Source organism: Sciurus vulgaris (genome assembly GCF_902686455.1).
Source record: "Sciurus vulgaris genome assembly, chromosome: 17".
NCBI lineage: Eukaryota > Metazoa > Chordata > Mammalia > Rodentia > Sciuridae > Sciurus > Sciurus vulgaris.
The window spans coordinates 12,685,263-12,705,625 of record NC_136478.1 but is presented as its reverse complement, the minus strand read 5'-3'; the positions used below and the strand labels follow the sequence as shown (position 1 = coordinate 12,705,625).

The window sequence follows — 20,363 nt, the reverse complement described above, 5'->3', positions numbered from 1 at the left end:
TGCTGAGAAGAAAGTGTATTCGCTCTTGGTTGGATGGTATATTCTATAAATGTCCGTTAAGTCTAAATTATTGATTGTGTTATTGAGATCTATGGTTTCTTTGTTCAATTTTTGTCTGGAAGATCTGTCCAGTGGTGAGAGAGGCGTGTTAAAATCACCTAGTATTATTGTGTTATGGTCTATTTGGTTTCTGAAATTGAGAAGGATTTGTTTGACATACATGGATGAGCCACTGTTTGGGGCATAGATGTTTATGATTGTTATATCTTGCTGATTTATGCTTCCCTTAAGCAGTATGAAATGACCTTCTTTATCCCTTCTGACTAACTTTGGCTTGAAGTCCACATTATCTGAAATGAGGATGGATACTCCAGCTTTTTTGCTGAGTCCATGCGCATGGTATGTTTTTCCCCATCCTTTCACCTTTAGTCTATGGGTATCTTTTTCTATGAGGTGAGTCTCTTGCAGGCAACATATTGTTGGATCTTTCTTTTTAATCCAATCTGCCAGTCTATGTCTTTTGATTGATGAATTCAGGCCATTAACATTCAGGGTTATTATTGAGATATGATTTGGTTTCCTGGTCATTTGGTTCATTTTTTAAATTTTATTTATTTATTTGTTTGACACAACTTGTTTCCTCCTTTATTTGACAATTCCTTTAGGATAATTCCTCCCTTTGCTGATTTGCTTCTTTGTTTTTCATCTCTTCCTCATGGAATATTTTGCTGAGAATGTTCTGTAATGCTGGCTTCCTTTTTGTAAATTCTTTTAGCTTTTGTTTATCATGGAAGGATTTTATTTAATCATCAAATTTGAAGGTAAGTTTTGCTGGGTATAAGATTCTTGGTTGGCATCCATTTTCTTTCAGGGCTTAAAAAATGTTGTTCCAGGCCCTTCTAGCTTTTAGGGTCTGGATTGAAAAATCTGCTGATATCCGTATTGGTTTCCCCCTGAATGTAATTTGGTTCTTTTCTCTCACAGCCTTTAAAATTCTGTCTTTATTTTGTATGTTAGGCATTTTCATTATAATGTGCCTTGGCATGGGTCTGTTGTAATTTTGTGTATTTGGAGTCCTATAAGCCTCTTGAACTTGATTTTCCATTTCATTCTTCAGATTTGGGAAATTTTCTGATATTATTTCATTGAATAGGTTGTTCATTCCTTTGGCTTGTTTCTCTAGACCTTCCTCAATCCCAATAATTCTTAAATTTGGCCTTTTCATGATATCCCATAGTTCTTGTAGATTCTGTTCATGATTTCTTACCATCTTCTCTGTTCAACTTTGTTTTCAAGGTTTGTTCAACTTTGTTTTCAAGGTTTTGTCTTCAATGTCTGAGGTTCTGTCTTCCAGGTGTTCTATCCTACTGGATATGCTTTCTATGGAGTTCTTAATTTGGTTTATTGTTTCCTTCATGTCAAGGATTTCTGTTTGGTTTTTTTTCAATATCTCTAACTCTTTATTGAAATGATCTTTTGCTTCCTGTATTTGCTCTTTTAACTGTCTATTGGTGCGATCATTCTATGCCTGCATTTGCTCTTTCATCTCATCGTTTGCTTCTCTGATCATTTTAATTATGTACATTCTGAACTTCTTTTCTGTCATTTCTTCTGCCATGCTGTCATTGGGTTTATTGATGTAACATCTAGATTTGTTTGCAGCATTTTCTTTCCTTGTTTTCTCATATTGTTCAGGTATCAGTTGACGGCTGAGATAGTGCAGATTTCCTCTATTGACTTACAATGTCCCTGAAGATTTCTATATATATCCCCCCTTAGCCTTCAGTAGGCTGAAGTCTTGGAGGAAGTTGATAATGCAGTGCTCCACAAGGAATCTGCCTCTCTAGGAGTGGTGGCCTTCAGGTGGGGTATATTCCCTGCTAGTGGGCAGAGGTGCCTCCACTTGTTGACCAATGGTCATCCAAAGGGGAGCTAGGCTGCGGGCTGAGGCAAGGCCTGTTTGGGCCTGTGACTCTGGTTTTACCATCCTTGTGGGGAAACCTCACCCAGCAGGGAAGACTCACCCGGTGGGGAGATCTCGCTGGTCAGTTCCCTCCTAGAAGTTCTCCTCAATTTACAGCTACCGCCTGGGCTGGGCTGCCTTCCTCTGCAAAGTTCCCAGGGGCCCGGCCCTACCTCCTGGGCCTGGGAGCCTCACCCTTCGCAGATGAATCTCCTTAGGCTGCCCCTCCTCAGGGAATCTGCCCGCAGGCCTGGAACCTTCGCTCCGCCCCTAAGCCTGTCTCTGTGCGACTCTTCCACCAAGAAGCCTCCTAGATTCTGGGACCCTGCTCTGCACCTAATCACCTGGCTATGCAGCCCCTCCTCTGAGCAGCCACCTGGGGCCCCGTACAATCGCTCTGAGTCCCAGAGACCCGCCACACGCCTCTTCCTCCAGACAGCCGCCCAGTATTCCGGTGCGGTCACTAGGAGTCCAAGCAACTCACTGCGTGCCTCCTCCTCCCACCGACCACCCGTAGCCCGGGGCAATCACTCCGAGTCAAAGTGACCCTCCCTGTTCCTCCTCCTCCTCCAGGTAACCCCCCGGGTGTTCAGGAGCGGTCACTCTGAGTGGCTCTGAATCCACGTGACCCACTGCACGCGTCCTCTGGGCAGCCGCCCGGAGCTCTGGTGCGGCCACTGGAGTCCAAGCGACCCACCGCGCTTCTCCTCCAGGCAGCCCCCCTGTGTTCAGGAGCGGTCGCTTTAAGTCCAAACAACTCACCACTCGCCTTCTCCTCTGAGCAGCCGCCTGGAGCTCCAATGCAGTCACTGCGAGTCCAAACACCCCGCTGCACTCCTCCTCCTCCTCCTACTCCTACTCCTCCGGGCAGGCCCCGGGGTTCAGAAGTGGTCTGAGTCCAAACAGCTCGCCACGCAGCCCCTCCTCTGGCAACCGCCTGTAGCTCTGGTGCAGTCACTCCGAATCCAAGCGGCCACGCTCCTCCTCCTCCTCATCCTCAGGGCAGGCCCCAGTGTTCAGAAGCGGTCGCTCTAAGTCCAAACAGCTCGCCGCGCAGCTTCTCCTCTGGCAACTGCCTGTAGCTCTGGTGTAGTCACTCCGAATCCAAGTGGCCACGTTCCTCCTCCTCCTCCTCAGGGCAGGCCCCGGTGTCCTGAGTCCACACAGCTCTCCTCGCCGCTCCTCCCCTAGGCAGCCTCCAGAGTCCCAGTGGTAGCTCCGAGTCCCAGCGCTGTGCTGAGCGGCCTCCTCTCCGATGCTCCCAGTTGTCTGAGTTCACTGCTCCAGCGGGGGGAGGGGCGTCTCGCCGGCAGCTCTACTTCACAAAGTCCCTGTGTTCCGGGACTACCGCCCCATCCGGGACGCCTCCCCAATGGGAGAGACTCACCCAGCTGCTTTGAGTTGGTCCCAAGTCTCTCAATTTCTCCTCTTTTGAATCCTGAGTCCTGGAGCAACATGAAATGCAGCCACCCTCTAGGCCGCCATCTTGAAAAACCCCTTGGGATGAAATTTTTAAAAATCATTATAAAAATGATCAATGAATTCCAAGAGAACACAGAAAAACAACTGAATGAATTAAGGAAGTTCATACAGAATATGAATGATAAATATATTAAATATATTAATATGTTATAATGATAAATATGTTAAGGAGATAGAAATATTGAAAAAAGACCAAACAGGAATCTTGGGAATGAAAGACACAATAAATCAATAAAATGTTCAGTTGAAAGTCTCTCTGATAGCTTTTATAATGTTGAAGACAGAATCCCAGAGCTGAAAGACAAAATGACCAACTTTGAACATTTAGGTATTGAAGAAAAAAGTAACCATGATCAGACTATGCAAAAACTCTGAGCCAGATGTGGTGGTGCATGCCTGTACTCCCAGCAGCTCAGAGGCTGAGACAGGAGGATCATGAGTTCAAAGTCAGCCTCAGCAAAAAGTGAGTTGCAAAGCAACTCAGTGAGACCCTGTCTCTAAATAAAATACAGAATATGTCTGGGGATGTGACTCAGTGGTCAAATGCCCCTGAGTTCAATCCCCAGTACAAAAAAAAATACCTCTCGGACAACATGAACAGATCAAATTTAAGAACCATTGGAATTAAGAAGCACTGTGAGATGCAGGCTAATGGAATGGATAAACTCTTCAGGGAAATAACAAAATTTTCCAAACCTTCAGAATGAGATGAACATCCAGATACAGGAGGCATTCACACCCCAAAATAGACAGGATCAAAAAAGAACCTCTTTATGATACATTATAGTTAAAATGTTAACATATAGAACAAGGATAGAATTTTAAAAGCCTCTAGAGGAAAAGCACCAGGTCACATCTAGAGGCAAGCCAATCAGAATCACTTCTGATTTCTCAGCACAAACTCTACAAGTCGAGCTTGGGATGATGTGTTCCAAGTTCTGAAAGAAAATAACTGTCAACCAAAACTGCTATATTCAGCAAAACTATCATTCAAAATTGAAGATGAAATATAAAACCTTCCAAGATAAGCCAAACAAAAAGAATTCATGACTACTAGACTGGCACTAAAGAATCTACTTAAAGAAATACTGCACACAGAAGAAATAAGAAACAAACCTCAGAACTCACAAAAGAACAAAACATTTGAAGAGCAGCTAAGAAAATGAGAAACAGGACCAAATTAAGCATAATAAATAAATCAATGGTAGGAATCAATAAACATCCCTCTATAATAACATTGCATGTAAATGATCTCAACTCTCCAATTAAAAGACATAGACCAACCAGTGTCACATGCCTGTAACCCCAGAGCTTAGGAGGCTTAGGCAAAAGGATTGCAAATTCAAAGTCAGTCTCAGCAACTTAGCAAGACCCTAAGAAACTTAGCAAGACCCTGACTCTAAATAAAATATTTAAAAGGGCTGGGGATATGACCCAGTAGTGAAGTGCTCCTGGGTTCAATCTCCAGTACCAAAAAAAAAAAAAAAAAAAAAAAAGACATAGGCTGCCAGAATGGATTTAAAATTAAGACCCAACTACATGTTGTTTACAAGAGACCTACAAGCAAAGACAGCCATGGGCTGAAAGTGAACAGGTGGAAATTTATGTACCATGTGAATGGAGCATAAAAACAAGCAGGAGTAGCTACTCTTCATAACTGACAAAGCAGATTTCCCATGAAAATTAAAAGAGACAAAGAATGATACTTCAACTTGGTAAAGGGAACAATCCAACAAGAAGATACAACAATAAATATTTATGCCCCAAGTGTAGGTACAAATAATTACATAAAAGAGACACTACTCAAATTTAAGCCTCAGATATAGACCCCAGTACAATAATATTGGATGATTTCAACACACTTTTCTCATCATTAGATAGGTCATTCAGACATAAACTCAGTAAAGTCTCTTTGGGCCTGAAAAATATTATAAATCAAATGGACCTAATAGACATCTATACAATATTTCACCCAACAACAGCTGAATACATTTTCTTCTCAGTGGCTCATGGAACCATCTCCAAAATAGACCATATTTTAGGATACAAAGCAACTCTTAGCAAATACAAAAATAAATGATGTAATACCTTGCATCTTATCAGATCATAAGGGAATGAAATTAGAAATCAACACAACAAAACCCTACAGGAACTATCTAAACACATGGAGATGGAACAAAGCTCTTTTGAATGATGAATGGATGATAGAAGAAATCAAAGGAGAAATTTTAAAATTCTTATACTCAAGTGAGAATAGTGATACAATATACCAGAACCTCTGGGACACTATGAAGGCAGTTCTAAGAGGAAAGTTTATAACTGTGAGTGCCTATGAGGAAATCAGAAAGATCCCAAATAAACACCTAATGATGCATTTCAAAGTCCTTGAAAATGAAGAATGAACTAATTCCAAAACCAGTAGAAGGAAGGAAATAATTAAAATCAGAGCCAAAATCAAGGAACTTGAGAATTAAAAACAATTCAAAGGCTCAATGAAACAAACAGTTGGTTATTTGAAAATATTAACCACATTGATAAGCCCGTAGCCAAAATAACCAAAAGAAAAAGAGAGGACACCAAATCAATAAAATTAGATATAGAAAAGGAGAAATCACCACAGACAGAAATCCAGCAGATCATTAGAGGCTATTTTGAAAACTCATACTGGATTAAATTGGAAAATCCAGAAGAATCAGATTCATTTCTAGACAAATATGATCTGATAAAACTGAACCAAAAAGACTTCCAAATTTATTCTATGAAGCTAGTACCACACTCATACCAAAACCAGATAAGCGCAACTCCTAGAAGAAAACATAGGGTCAACACTCCAGCTTTTAGACACAGGCAACGATTTTCTCGATTAGACCCTTAAAGCTCAGGAAATAAAGCCAAGAATTAATAAATGGGACATGATTGAATTTTAAAGCTTCTGCATAGCAAAGGAAACAATTAGGAATAGGAAGATAAAACCTATGTAATGGAAGAAAATATTTGCTAGCTACCCTTGTAACAAAGGATTAATATCTATAAAATCTATAAAATAAAGAGTTCAAGACATTTTACACCACAAAATCAAATAACCCAATTTAAAAATGGTCAAAAGAACTAAACAGCTATTTCTCAAAAGAAGAAACACAAATGGCCAACAAATACATGAAAAAATATTCAAAATCCCTAGCAATCAAGGAAACAAAAAATCAAAACAAACTGAAATTTCCTCTCACTCCAATTAGAATGGCAATTATATCAAGAATACAAATAATAACAAATGCTGGTGAGGATGTGGGGGGAAAGATGCACTCATAGGGCTGTAAATTAGTACAACCACTCTGGAAAGCAGTATGGAGTTTCTTCAATACGCTAGGAATGGAACCACCATGTGACCCAGCTATCCCACTCAGTATCTATCCAAAAGAACTAAAGGAAGCATACTGTAGTGATACAGCCACACCAATGTTTGTAGCAGTGCATCTCACAATAGCCAAGTTATGAACCAGGTGCCTATCAGTAGATGAATGGATTAAGAAAGTGTGGTATATACAAATGGAGTTTTACTCAGCCACAAAGAAGAAAGGAATTATGACATTTTCTGATAAATAGATGGAACTGGAGAACATGATGCTAAGTGAAATAAGCCAGACTCAAAATCATGAGTCGAATGTTCTCTTTCATTTGTGGAAACCAGAACAAATTTAGGGACAAAGGGAAAGGATTGTATATCATAAAGACAGAGGGTAGATCAGTGGAGTAGAAGGAGATTGACAGGGAGAGAGGACAGGAAAGGGATGGAAATGCAGAATATGCAGAATTAATTTGACAAATTATACTATGTGCATGTATAAATATATCACAGTAAATTCCACCTTTATATATATATAAGTATATGTTTATATATATATATAAAGTACCAATTAAAAATATAAAAATGAATGGAAGTTAGACCAGTAGAGTAAAAGAAGAATAGGGGGAGGGAGGAGGGGAAGAAAAAGTACAAACTGGGAACTGCAGTGGAGTAAAATAAATTCTATTCATGCATGATTATGTCAAAATGAACAAACCCAACTTTTATATACAACTATAATGCACCAATAAAAGCAAAAAGAAAAGGAAAACTACTAGAATTAATTTGATAAAGTGAGTGGATGCAAGGCAAGCATGCAAAAATCAATAGTTTCTTCCCTTTTAGCAAAAAGCACCTTATAAAAAGAAACAAAAAAATTCCATAAAATACTGACCAAACATACAATATCTAAGGATAAATACAAGAAAAGCACCAGATCCATATGAAGAAAATGATTAAATCAAAATGTTTCCAAACAGGATCTAAACATTTATCAACTCTCCCAAAATTAAATGCAAATCTCATTAAATTCTCTTATAATCACAACTTCAGCTCCACATAAAATACAGGATGCAGTTAAATTTTATTTTCAGATAATAAGTATTTTAGTGTAAATATATCCCATGCAATATTTGGGACATACTTATACTAAAAAATCGTTTCTAACTCTGACAGTTTAGCCCCAGAAGGATTGGGGAGGGAAGGGAATTAGATAAGATGATCCTGAAGTTTATGTAGGAAAACAAATTTTCAACAATAGCCAAGGGGCAAAAATAATGAGAGGGGATATATTAGTCCAGGCCCTGGAAAGGAAACTCCTGGCGCATCCAAAGTCTAATTCAAAAGAATTCACTTCAGGAATTACTCACAGAGATATGGACAGTTAAGGGGCTGATCAGAGAGGGTGAAGCCCCTTTAGCAGATTCAGGAAGGATTGCAACTTGTGGGACTGAGGGAGCAAGGGAAGAAAATGGTGTTGCCAAAATCCCAGGACAGTTGCATCCAGGTCAGCGGAGCCCCCAGCAGGCCCAGGGGACTGATGAAGTGAAGTTCTAGAAGGAAATCATGGAATCCCCCAAGGTAGGAAGGTCACTTGAAGGGCAAAAGAAAAGAGAAGTAGTCAGGGATGAGGAATTGAGACGGGGGTGGGGGAGTGGGGGAACAGTACTTGGGGATTCCTTCTAAAAAGGGTCTATCCTGCCTGCAGGGCACTGTCTGCTAAGATACTTCAGCAAGCAGACAGGAGGCCTCCCCTGAGGTTTGTCATTTCCTCCTCAGGCAGAGAAGCCCGGGAGACTGTGCAGATCATCAACAAGGAGGAGCAGGGCTTCAATTTTGCCTTTCAGGACAACTCCCGATATTCTGAAGGTTTCAGCAATAGCCTGGTCGTTTGTCCCATGGAAGGCTGGATTCCACCACTGTCCAGGTAAAGAAAAATGAATACCTCAGGCTGCACCCTCCCAGCATGGCAGGGATTAGGGCCTGACAGCCAGGAGAATGCATTAGAGATTCCCATTTATAAAACCTCTTCCAACTCTAAGATTTAGATATTAACAATTCCATCTGTGTCCTACTGACTCCCTGGCATTTGTTTTCCTGATGAATTAAGGAGCATTGAGAATTTTAAGTCCTAGTCCTCAATATTTTCACTCATGTTTGCAATTGTTTCCTTGCTGTCTTCCACGTGTGAATCTACAGAGAAATGTCTAGACCTGCCTGGAAAATCGTAAAACTTCGTTGTGATTTGGAGTGACTTCTTGGTGCCTTTTGCTTATAGTATCTGCTAATCCACTGCTCATATTTTTAGCAAGTTTTAACTGGTTGACTTTGTTGACAAATCTGCTGTCTTATTTTCCATCCAGGGTATCAGTTGATATTTTCTTCACACCAAAGAATGAAGGAGATGTGAACTTTAATTTGATCTGCAATGTGAACAAGAAAGTCCACCCTCTGACATTAAATGTCAAAGCTGAGGGATACACTATGAATGCAGAGGTCAAGTGCAAGGACAGGACTGGCTCCATCACTCTCTTGACACCCAACCAGACCAACATCATCAACTTCTATGAGGTAAAGGTGTGCGAGGGTCTAACCATCACTCTCAGTCTCCACGATTAATGCAGGAAAGTGGTCCAAGAGAATATGAGCTGACAACTCACAATAGCTAAACTATAGGACCAGCCTAGGTGCCCTTAACAGATGAATGGATAAAGAAAAATGTGGTATATATACACAAAGGTCTATTACTGTCCATAAAGAAGAACGAAATTAAGGCATTTGCTGGTAAATGGATAGAACTGGAGACTACACGAAATAAGCCAACCCCCAAAAACCAAAGGCCAAATGTTCTCTCTGATATGTGGATGCTAACTCACAATAAGTGGGTGGGGGTTGTAGGGAGAATAGAAGTACTTTAGATTAGACAAAGGGGAATGAAGAGAAGGGAAGGGGGGATGGAAATAGGAAAGACAGTAGAATGAATCGGACCTTACTTTCCTATGTTCATATATATTCATGACCAATGTAATTCCACATCATGTACAACCAGAAGAATGGGACATTGTACTCCATATATGTATGATGTGTCAAAATATATCCTACTGTCATGTGTAACTAAAAAGAACAAATAAAATAAAAATTAAAAATTAATTTTAAAAACAGAATATGAGCTGAGCCTGTCTCAAATGCCAAGAGACCAGAAGAACAAAAACATGCCAGAAACAGCTGCATCCTCAGAATGTACGTAGTTATTATGAGAATGCTTTTTCTTTCAGAATGCTTTTCTTTTTCAGGCAGTGGGGAGGGATAAAAAGAAAGATGTTTGAGTTCTAAGGGAAAATTAAATTGACAACTTACATTTGAGATATGAGAGGACCACAAGCCAGGTGTGGTGGCACATGCCTATAATCCCAGACACTTGGGAGACTGAGCCATGAGGACTACAAATTTGAGGCAAGCCTAAGCAACTTAACAAGACCCCATTTCAAAATAAGAAATTTTAAAGTATTGAGGACGTATCTCAATGATAAAGTGCTTGCCTAGCATGCACGAGGCCCTGGGTTCTATCTCTAGCACCATCAAAAAAAAAGGAACCCAAACCTAGTAACACTTGCTGGAATACCTGACTACATTAAGCTAACAATCGTCAGCTTGACAACATCATCTGCCATCCCTATTTCCAAAAGGATATTTTATCAGAGAGGGGAACTAAGGTCTTCATTCATTGCTCTGTTTTCTGTCTTGCAGGTGGAATTAAATGAATGTGTCCAGTGTGAATTCAACTTTATCAACACTGGAAAGTTCAACTTCAACTTCCAGGCAGAGCTTTCTGGGCCCAAAGCCCTGTTGAAATACTTTGAATTTTCACCTACTGACAGCACTGTGGATGTGGGGCAGAGTGAACACGCCTTCCTGTCTTTCCATCCACTTCAGAAGTGTGTCTTGAAGGGCCTGGAACTCAGAATTAAGGTGACCATTTAACACTACCCAAATTCTGAAAGCACTCACAAACCATAAACTTGCAGTAATCCTAGGAACATTTATTCAAGAAAAATGACTGAATATCCATAAGAATAGTGAGCGTTGAGAACTTTTTGCCCAATTCCTAGTCTCTACCCCAGCTCTGCAAGAGCCTTGAAAACCCACCACTCTGAAATCCAAGTGCAAACCACAACCTATCAGCCACCGAAGAGGGCAGACTAGCTTCTTAACTCCCCAAAGGTCCCATTGTAAAACAACTGTCCTCATTTTCCCTGTCTAGAATTTCAGTGGAAACTTCCAGTCAAGCAAGTCCACTGATAGAGTTTTCTTTTATTCGACCTGACTCAGAGCTTGCCCAATGTGAGCAGCCTTTTCTCATGAGATATTTGTCAAAAATAATCAGTAGCAATTGTTTAACATTGTGGCTATCTGAGCAAACGAGATGCTGACCCTAAAATGGAAAAGGAAAAGTTAGGGAAGGAGATGTTCATAGGGGACTTGAAAAGTTCCAATATATTCCCTGGAATCTAGACAGCCATGTATTGCACATGCAACACATGATAATCTCAGGCTTGTGATACTGTTGAGAAGGACTTAAGTTCTTACCTCTAGCTTACATTTAGGCTGTGAAAGCAAAAAGTAAAAGATAAAGTAGAATTGGCAGCTGCCCACCTGATGTCAGGCTGCAGTCGCACACACACACAGCCCCTTGGTGAATGATCAGAGACTTACTGTACAGGCATTTAAGGAAATCTCTGTCCAACCATTAACTTACCACTGAGATAACTCAGCAGAGAACTCAGTGGCCATGTACAAGTACAAATACAGCAGCACCTCCCCCCTTATTCACAATTGGGTTTCCATGGTTTTAGTTACCCATGTTCTACCACAGCCTGAAAATACTTAATGGAAAATTCCAGAAATAAACAACTGATAAATTTTAAATGATGTGTTATTTTGAGCAATGTGAAGAAATCTCATATTATCTCACTTCATCTTTCCCAGGCAATGAATCTGCCCTTTGTCCACTGTATCCACACTGTATACACTACCCAACAATTAGTCACTTAGTTGCTCTTTTAGTTATCAGATTCATGGTTGAGTCATGCAGTGCTTATATTTAAGTAGCCCTATTTTACTTAATAATGGCTCCAAAACACAAGAGTAGTGATACTTGCAATTCAGTCATACCAATGAAAAGCCTGAAAGTGCTTCATTTTAGTATCCTCTCACACACCACAAGAAGGTTGAATACGGTATGGAAAAATACCTTGAGAGAGACCACTCTCACATGACATTATTATAGTGTATTGTTAAATTGTTCTATTTTATTATTATGAGTTATTGTTAATTTAGTGTGCCTAATTTTTAAATCAAACATTATTATAGGTATGTATGTATGTATATGAAAAAAACAGGGTAAACAGTGTTCAGTATTCTCTGTGGTTTCAGACATCCTCAGAGACTCTTGATACAGACTACTATATGGTGCAGATAAAGACTACTGTATAGACTTTACCAAAAAAGTTACTAAACAAAGAATAACAACAAATCTACTAAAAGAAATTAGGAAAACCACCCCATTCACAATCGCCTCAAAAAAATAAAATACTTGGGAATCAACCTAACAAAAGAGGTGAAAGAACTCTATGATGAAAACTACAGAACACTAAAGAAAAAAAACTGAAGAAGATCTTAGAATATGGAAAGACCTCCCATGCTCCTGGATAGGAAGAATTAATATTATCAAAAATGGCCATACTACCAAAAGCATTATATAGATTTAATGCAATTCCTATTAAAATCCCAATGACAGTCTTCGCAGAACTAGAAAAGGCAATTATGAAATGAAATTCATTTGGAAAAATAAGAGACCCAGAATAGCCAAAGCAATCCTTAGCAAGAAAAGTGAAGCAGGAAGCATCACAACACCAGATTGTAAACTTTACTAGACAGCCATGTTAATAAAAACAGCATGGTATTGGCACCAAAACAGACATGTAGACCAATGGTACAGAATAGAAGACACAGAGACAAACCCTCATTAAAAACAGTTATCTCATACTAGACAAAAGCACCAAAAACATTCATTGGAGAAAAGATAGCCTCTTCAACAAACGGTACTGGGAAAACTGGAAATCCATATGTAGCAAAATGAAATTAAACCCCTGTTTCTCATCCTGCATGAAACAACTCAAAGTGGATCAAAAACTTAGGCACTAGAACAGAGACTCTGCACCTAATAGAAAAGTAGGCCCAAATCTTCACTCTATCAGCTTAGGATTTGACTTCCTTAGCAAGATTCCTAAAGTGCAAGAAGTAAAATCAAGAATCAATAAATGGGATGGGTTCAAACTAAAAATCTTCTTCTCAGCAAAAGAAACGATCAATAATGTGAAGAAAGAATCTATGTATGGAAGGAAATCTTTACCACATGCACTTCAGAAAGAGCATTAATCTCCAGGATATCTAAAGAACTCAAAAACTTAACACCAAAAAAACAAATAACCCAATCAATAAATGGGCAAAGGAACTGAACAGACACTTCACAGAATAAGAAATACAATCAATGAACAAATATGTGAAAAAATGTTCAACATCACCAGCAATTAAAGAAATGCAAATCAAAACTAAGATTTCATCTCACTCCAATCAGAATGGCAATTATCAAGAATACAGGCAACAATAAATGTTGGCAAGGATGTGGGGAAAATGGTACACTCATACATTGCTAGTGGGACTGGAAATTGGTGCAACCATTATGGAAAGCAGTATGGAGTTCCTCAGAAAACTTGGAATGGAACCACCATTTGACCCAGTTATCCCACTCCTTGGTTTATACCCAAGGACTTAAAATCAGCATGCTACAGAGACACAGCCACATCAATGTATATAGCAGTTCAACTCACAATTGCTAAACTATGGAACCAACCTAGGTACCCCTCAACAGATGAATAGATTTTTTAATGTGGTGTCTATTCACAATGAAATATTATTCAGCCTTAAAGAATGAAATCATGGTATTTGCCCATAAATGGATGGAACTGGAGAACATCATGCCAGGCAAAGTAAGCCAATCCCAAAAAAACCAAAGGTCATGTGTTTTCTCTGATATGTGGATGCTAACTTATAGTGAGGGTGGGGTGACTAGAGAAGAATAAAAGTACTTTGGATTAGGCAGAGGGTAGTGAAGGGAGAGGAGGGGGTATGGGGGTAAGAAGGACAGTGGAATTAATCAGACATATGTGCATATATGACTATACATCTGGTGTGAATCTACATCAGTTCAACTAGAAAAAGGAGGTTATATTCTATTTATGTATGATATGTCAAAATGCGTTGTACTGTCATATATAACAAATTAGAACAAATTTAAAAAATTTTTAAAAGAGTCAGTGTAGAGTCTGGTTACAGAGGAGCTTGTCTAAATACAAACTCTAGCTTATTGAATCAGAATCTCTGCAGTTGGAGCCCTGAGACTTGTATTTTTTTAAAACACCAACCACTTTCCTCCTTACCCTGAGGATATAAGTAGCTCTCTTCCAGTTTCTCCTAACCGTGGTCCCCCTATCTTCCCTCTCCACAGATCATCCATGGCCCAACATTTACATGTAGCATCTCAGGCTCTGCTGTGAGTCCAGCCATCCATTTCTCCTTTACCAGCTATAACTTTGGGACTTGCTTCATCTACCAAGCTGGGATGCCCCCATACAAACAAACCCTGGTTGTCACCAACAAGGAAGAAACATCCATGAGGTAAGAAGGGCTTCCCAGAGCATCCAAATGATTCCTAAGCTCCTTGTGCGTCCTACAGGCTCCATGCTGATATAGTCTTGCCAAGACCAAAAAGGAACCATTATGGGTCAGAGTCGAACCCTTTCAGGTAGATATGAATCCTAGGTCCCCATACCCACCACTAATGCTGGTCCCTGGGTAGCTATGAACCACTCTGCTCAAAACCCTCTTCCTGTGCAGAGGTCAATGCCAAATGATCCAGTGAGAAGTTTGGGGACATCTGTTTATTTTCTTCATGTAATAGATGTAGAAAAGGAGGTTTAGAGAGTTAAATAGTGAGTTTCTCTGCAGAACAGAGCAGATCTGTACTGAGCCTAAGTCTTCTGATTCAAATTCAACTTCTCTGAAGCATCCCAGCGGAACATTCCAGTGCAGATTTCTAGGCCCCATTTCAGACCTAGACAGAATCTCATCAGGCCCAGAGACTGTGGTCACTCAAAATCAGGATTTTAGAGAACTTTACACAGTGATGAAAATACTTCTTATCTGCACCATTCAATGTGGTGACCTAGAGCTAGATGTGGCTCTAAAGCACTTGAAATGTGGCTAGTGTAACATTTATAAATTAAATAAAACTGAATGTTATTTAATTTAATTTTAATTAATTTTAATTTCAATAGTCATATATATCTAGAGGCTATCATATTGAATAGCACAGATATAAGTTCAAGTTTCAACTGTTCCTTAGCTGTGTGACCTTGGCCACATTTTTTTTTTCTTTTTGTGGTTCTGGAATTGATCCCAGGACCTTGCATATACTAGGCAAGCACTATATCACTGAGCTACACCACGAGCTTAAGGCCAAATTTTTTTTAACTATTTGTGTCTCTGTCTCTTTGCCTGTAATGGAGTAATCAGTAGCAACCACATAGGACTATTAGGAAGACTGAAATAGTCCTTCTGGAGACAGTGCTTACAACAGTGCCCAAAGTGTAGAAAGTATTCAGTTCTCATTAGTTGCTGCTGCCATTACCGTTGCTGATGATGATGTTGTAATTAATATCCAGAATATTAAATTACAAGAGTTTCATATAGTTTATTTAAATATCAATTTAAAACGTAACTACCTATATGCTACTAACATGATTTAATGTAATCTCACTCTTGCTTTGTTTAAAGCATTGAGCTCTATACATTGGCCTCACTAGTCACCTTCTCTAAATGCCAGTCAGGCAGATGAGGAGGGACTGTAATGGTCAGGTCTAAGTGCCTTCCTACCCACAGGTGGAGTGGGTAGACATGATCTTCCAGGATCCCTTCAACCTGAGCAATGAGTTATAATAATAATAGCTCATCTTTAGGGGATATATTGCCTCTGTGTCCAGTTTAGTGACTACTTTAGCCACTTTATCTCATTTAATCCTCACAACAGTCCTATGAAATAGCTATCACTTCCCCCATTGTACAGATAAGGAGACAGATATCCAAGTAACTTAGATCCAAGAAATCTAAGGAACTTTTTCTAGGTCACATGGCTAACTAGTGATAGAGCCCAGATCCAAACTTTTATCTGTCTGACTCCAGAACTGTATACTCCTCTCCAGCCTTGAGATGCATTATCACCAAACAGGGGCTCAGCAGAGTTAAAGAGTGCTGGGCAAGGGGTCATAAGTCTCTGAGTCTGAGGCTTGGTTCTGCAGTGTCTCAGAATGCAACTTTGAGATTGTGGGCTGGTAGTTGCTGTGGTCACTTCCAGTTCTTTAATCACATCTCTGACTCTAGAACAGCAGGGTAGAAAATGCATCAACATCCAACCCAGAGACCCAGAGACATGCCAGTCCCTCTCAGTCAGCCTTCTTAGAGCTGGCACCCCTTCCTCTTGGTTTTCGCCAGCATAGACTGTTTGTACACCAACACCCCCCACCTGGAGGTGAACTTCCGTGTGGATGTGGTGAAGCCAGGAAATATTCTGGAGATTCCAATTATCTTCTATCCTCGAGAAAGTATCAGCTATCGAGAACACATCCCCTTCGAGATCAATGGGCTCTCCCAGCAAATTGTGGAAATCAAAGGGAAAGGCACTGAAATGAAGGTAAGAGATGCTGAGGGGGGTCCTTGGGCTTCACCCCGCCTTCCACCCTCCACAGCCTCCTTTGCCCACCTGATTCCACACATCTCTCCTCCCCTTCCACATCTCTGGGGGAGCCCCCAGGGTTGCTCTCTCAGAGGTCTACCTGTCCCACTGAGGTAATGTCCCTAACCACACAAAGAGGAAAATTGTCAAATCAGACTCGAGAGGAATCATACCTCCTACTTAATTCCAAACATCACTGTATCAAAGGATTCTGGTAATCACAGACACTAGAGAAACTCTCTTTATCTTCTTGGAGATTATCAGATGCAGCATCCCAAGCACCCACCTTGGGGTGTGTTTTCTTTTAAGCTTAATAGACAACATTTTTAGGCAACATATGCAAACGTATGTTTCATTATGGAGTATCTTTAACACCCCCATTGATTAACATTCTCCAGCGAGTCATGGGTCCCAGGACTACCTTTGGCCAAGGATTCCTTCTATTCAGGCACCCCAGATAGAAAGGAAATGGTCCCTGTCCTGCTGCCCATTCATTTCTTCTCAGTGTGTTGGTAAAGTTTAAGGTGCTTGTCTGGTGGGAGCGTTTGGGAAGATGGAAAGCTTCCAAGAGTCTTAAGAATATATGATACATTTAATCAACCAAAGGAAATTGGGAGGGGATATGATCCCAGTAGCCTTCCCCTGAAGCCATGGGAGAAACAGCACATTGTCACCTGGTGTGTCTGAACCCAGGACAGAGACAGGGTCTCTTCCTATGCCACTGGCTCCTTTCCCTGGTCTTTTCATTTGCTTATTCAGCACCCACTGGATGCTGATAAACCTAAACATGTTCTCAGACCGCCAGGTGCTGACTGGTCAGTCACATCCTTTTTAGACAAAATGGAAACATGCGAACTGAAAGATAAAGACATTTGGAGGGAGAGACACAGTTTAGTAACTGATCAAGTGAGAGTAGCCAATAGTTGCTACTTATTGTAGCTCAATGTCCTCCTGGTGGGCAAGACTGGGCCTGATCCAGATCAACATTTTTTTTTTTTTTTTTTTTTTTTTTTGGTGGTGCTGGGGATCGAACCCAGGGCCTTGTGCTTGCAAGGCAAGCACTCTACCGACTGAGCTATCTCCCCAGCCCCAGGTCAACATTTTGATCGATGCCTTAGAGGAGGATTTTGAAGTGTATCAGCTTCTCTACAACTCTGCTGCCACCATTCTAGCCAAACCACCATCCTGTGCCCCTCAAGCTTTCTCTCTCCCCTTCTTAAGTCCATTCTCCACAGAGGAGCAAGCCAGAGCACTCTCACAGATACACATTGGGTCGGTCACCACATGCTTCTCTGGCTTCCCATTTCTCCCAGCATAAAGCCCACTCTCCTCTCACCACCTACAATAGCCTACAAGGCCTTGCAAGACCTGACCACTTCTCCAGACTGCTCTAGTCTGGCAGCTCCACAGGCCTTGGCGAGGCCACGTTCTCAGGCCCAGGGCCTTGCACAGCCCATCGCCTTCCCCGAGTGCTCCTTGGCCCATACTGACTAGACCCTGCCCTGCTTTAGCACTCAGTGCACACACACTCACTTCCGGAAGGCCTCCCTTGGCCCCAGTCTAGTGTCAACTCCCTGCCATGTGCTTTTCCTCCATCTCTCTTAACCCAGTTGCATTATATGATTTTGTGATGAGTGTAGTGGGCGTTTTATGCTTGTAAATATTGAGGGAGTGAATGAATGCCTCACCATATCAAGAAGTTAGAGCACTGAAACAGGACCGACGTATTTTATGTATATTCCCATTAACTAGTGAGCCCTCTCTCCTACCCTCTTTCTCATTCCACAGCTTTCAGTCCTAGATCCAGCCAATAAGATGGTGAAGTTAGGAGCTGTCTTGCCAGGAAATGTTGTGAGAAAAACCGTTTCCATCATAAACAACAGCCTTGCCCAGCTCACATTTAACCAGTCAGTCCTGTTCTCTGTTCCAGAACTCCAGGAACCCAAGGTTGGTGCTCAGTGGACTTCCAGGGGCCTCTTCCTGCTTCCTGATGGTCAGAACAACCATGCCAGCCGCACCAGCAGCTCATATTTCTTGTGCACCTAAAATGTGCCAGACCATATGAAGCGTTTTCATGTGCTATCTCTGATCATTTCCCCAAAACAGTGTGGGGTTAGCGCTCTTATTAGTCTCATTTTCCATTTTCATATCATTTTCCACATCATTCAGTATCATTGTTCATTTGTGCCTGTACTAGGTATGAACCAATTCTTTCTGTTCATTAGAGGTGTTTCAGCTTTTTTATATTATTAACATTGAAATACCCCTGTATCTAAGACTTTTGTGTGCAGCCATGATTTTCTGCTTAGGACAAGTTCCTACACGTGGGCTTGCTGGGTCAAAAGGCAAAGTGTGTTTGAATAAGTGTTGCCGATCTGCTCCCTGAAAGCCTGGCCAGCTCTCTCTCCTCCGCGGTGGGAAAAATAGCATGCTTGCTATTAAATCCACTCCCACTAGGTCTCTGGATAGAGGAACTTCCAGCTCAGGCGGCCTGCTGCCCAGTTTACCATCATCAGACATGGACCAATGTGCTCATTCTGAGGATGGACTGCATTCATTCCTTCATTCAGTTCATTCTTGTATCTGCTCAATGAATCCATGCTAGGTGTGGGGAATATAAAGATGACTATGATAGACCTTAGTCTGGTGAAATTCAGTCTTTGGGGGTCACAGATACATAAACACCACCAGGACATCATGGAAACTGCAGAAGCAGCATGGGAATGAGAAACGGGGCTGCTCAAAGAGGGGTTCAGGGGACTACGGAAGGCCTCAGAGTTCAGGGGCCTGTGGTGGTTCATAGGATGAACAGCTGTCTCCCAGTCAGAGGTGCTGGGGAGGGGTGGTCATAGGAGGGCAAAGGGATATATGCTCCAACGGCGCCATGCTCCTGGAAAAACAGGTCTGAATCAGTGTAGAACAAGTGCCACAGACTACCCAGGGGTGTCAGGATACAGAAAAAGGGGCTGTAAGAGACCAGCCAGAACAAGAGACCCAGTGGGCATCTCCTCCCAGGACCACACGTCACCCACTACTCCACTAATTCAAATTAGAGTCCCAGTGGGGCGGGGCCCCTAACAGTTTGGCCATCCCAATTCTGCCTCATGGGTGGTCAGACCAAAGCTGTCAGAATTACCTGTGCTGGGCCCATCACCCCGAGTCTAACTCCCAACACCATCTTGTTTGAGAGGTCTCTAGGGTTACTTTCCAGAAATCGCTCCTCCACCTCTCACCCCACTCCCTGTGGCCACAGTCCCCTTGTGGGTGACTGCTCAACACCCTACCCTTAAGGATCTTAAGGATCCACAGGGAATTGACTTCCTTAAGGCTCGTTTGAATTTGTTTTTCACCGGGACTGAGGGGAATGTGAAAGTCTTCCAAATTTGTGCAGTGGCTCTTGAACTTTAGAATACAGGAGGCACCTGGGCAACTTTTGAAAATGCAGGTTTCAAGCTTTCCCAGGAACACTGATTTTGTTGACCTGGGTCAGAATGTGCATTTTAATAATCCCAGGGACTGTGAGGCACAGTGGTAATCCCAGCATCTTGGGAGACTGAGACAGAAGGATCACAAGTTCAAGTTCAACCGGGGCCGCCTGGTAGGACCTCATCTCAAAAAAATTTAAAAATAAAAAATAAAAAGGACAAAAGGACTGGGGACGTAGCTCCATGGTAAAGTACCCCTGGTTCAGTCCCCAGTACCAGTAATAACAATAATAATCCCAG

General features: G+C 41.4%; 1 protein-coding gene across 8 annotated transcripts in view; it reads left to right on the top strand.

Moving 5' to 3' along the window:
* Positions 1 to 20,363, top strand: part of HYDIN (HYDIN axonemal central pair apparatus protein) — a 427,212-nt gene that overhangs the window by 386,983 nt on the left and 19,866 nt on the right. For all 8 annotated transcript variants that reach the window (XM_079117081.1, XM_079117080.1, XM_079117074.1 and 5 more), the window contains 6 exons: positions 8,568 to 8,715; positions 9,152 to 9,359; positions 10,536 to 10,757; positions 14,356 to 14,525; positions 16,398 to 16,596; positions 18,427 to 18,585. In XM_079117081.1, coding sequence (XP_078973207.1) covers positions 8,568 to 8,715; positions 9,152 to 9,359; positions 10,536 to 10,757; positions 14,356 to 14,525; positions 16,398 to 16,596; positions 18,427 to 18,585 — 1,106 coding nt within the window. The remainder of the gene's footprint in view (positions 1 to 8,567; positions 8,716 to 9,151; positions 9,360 to 10,535; positions 10,758 to 14,355; positions 14,526 to 16,397; positions 16,597 to 18,426; positions 18,586 to 20,363) is intronic.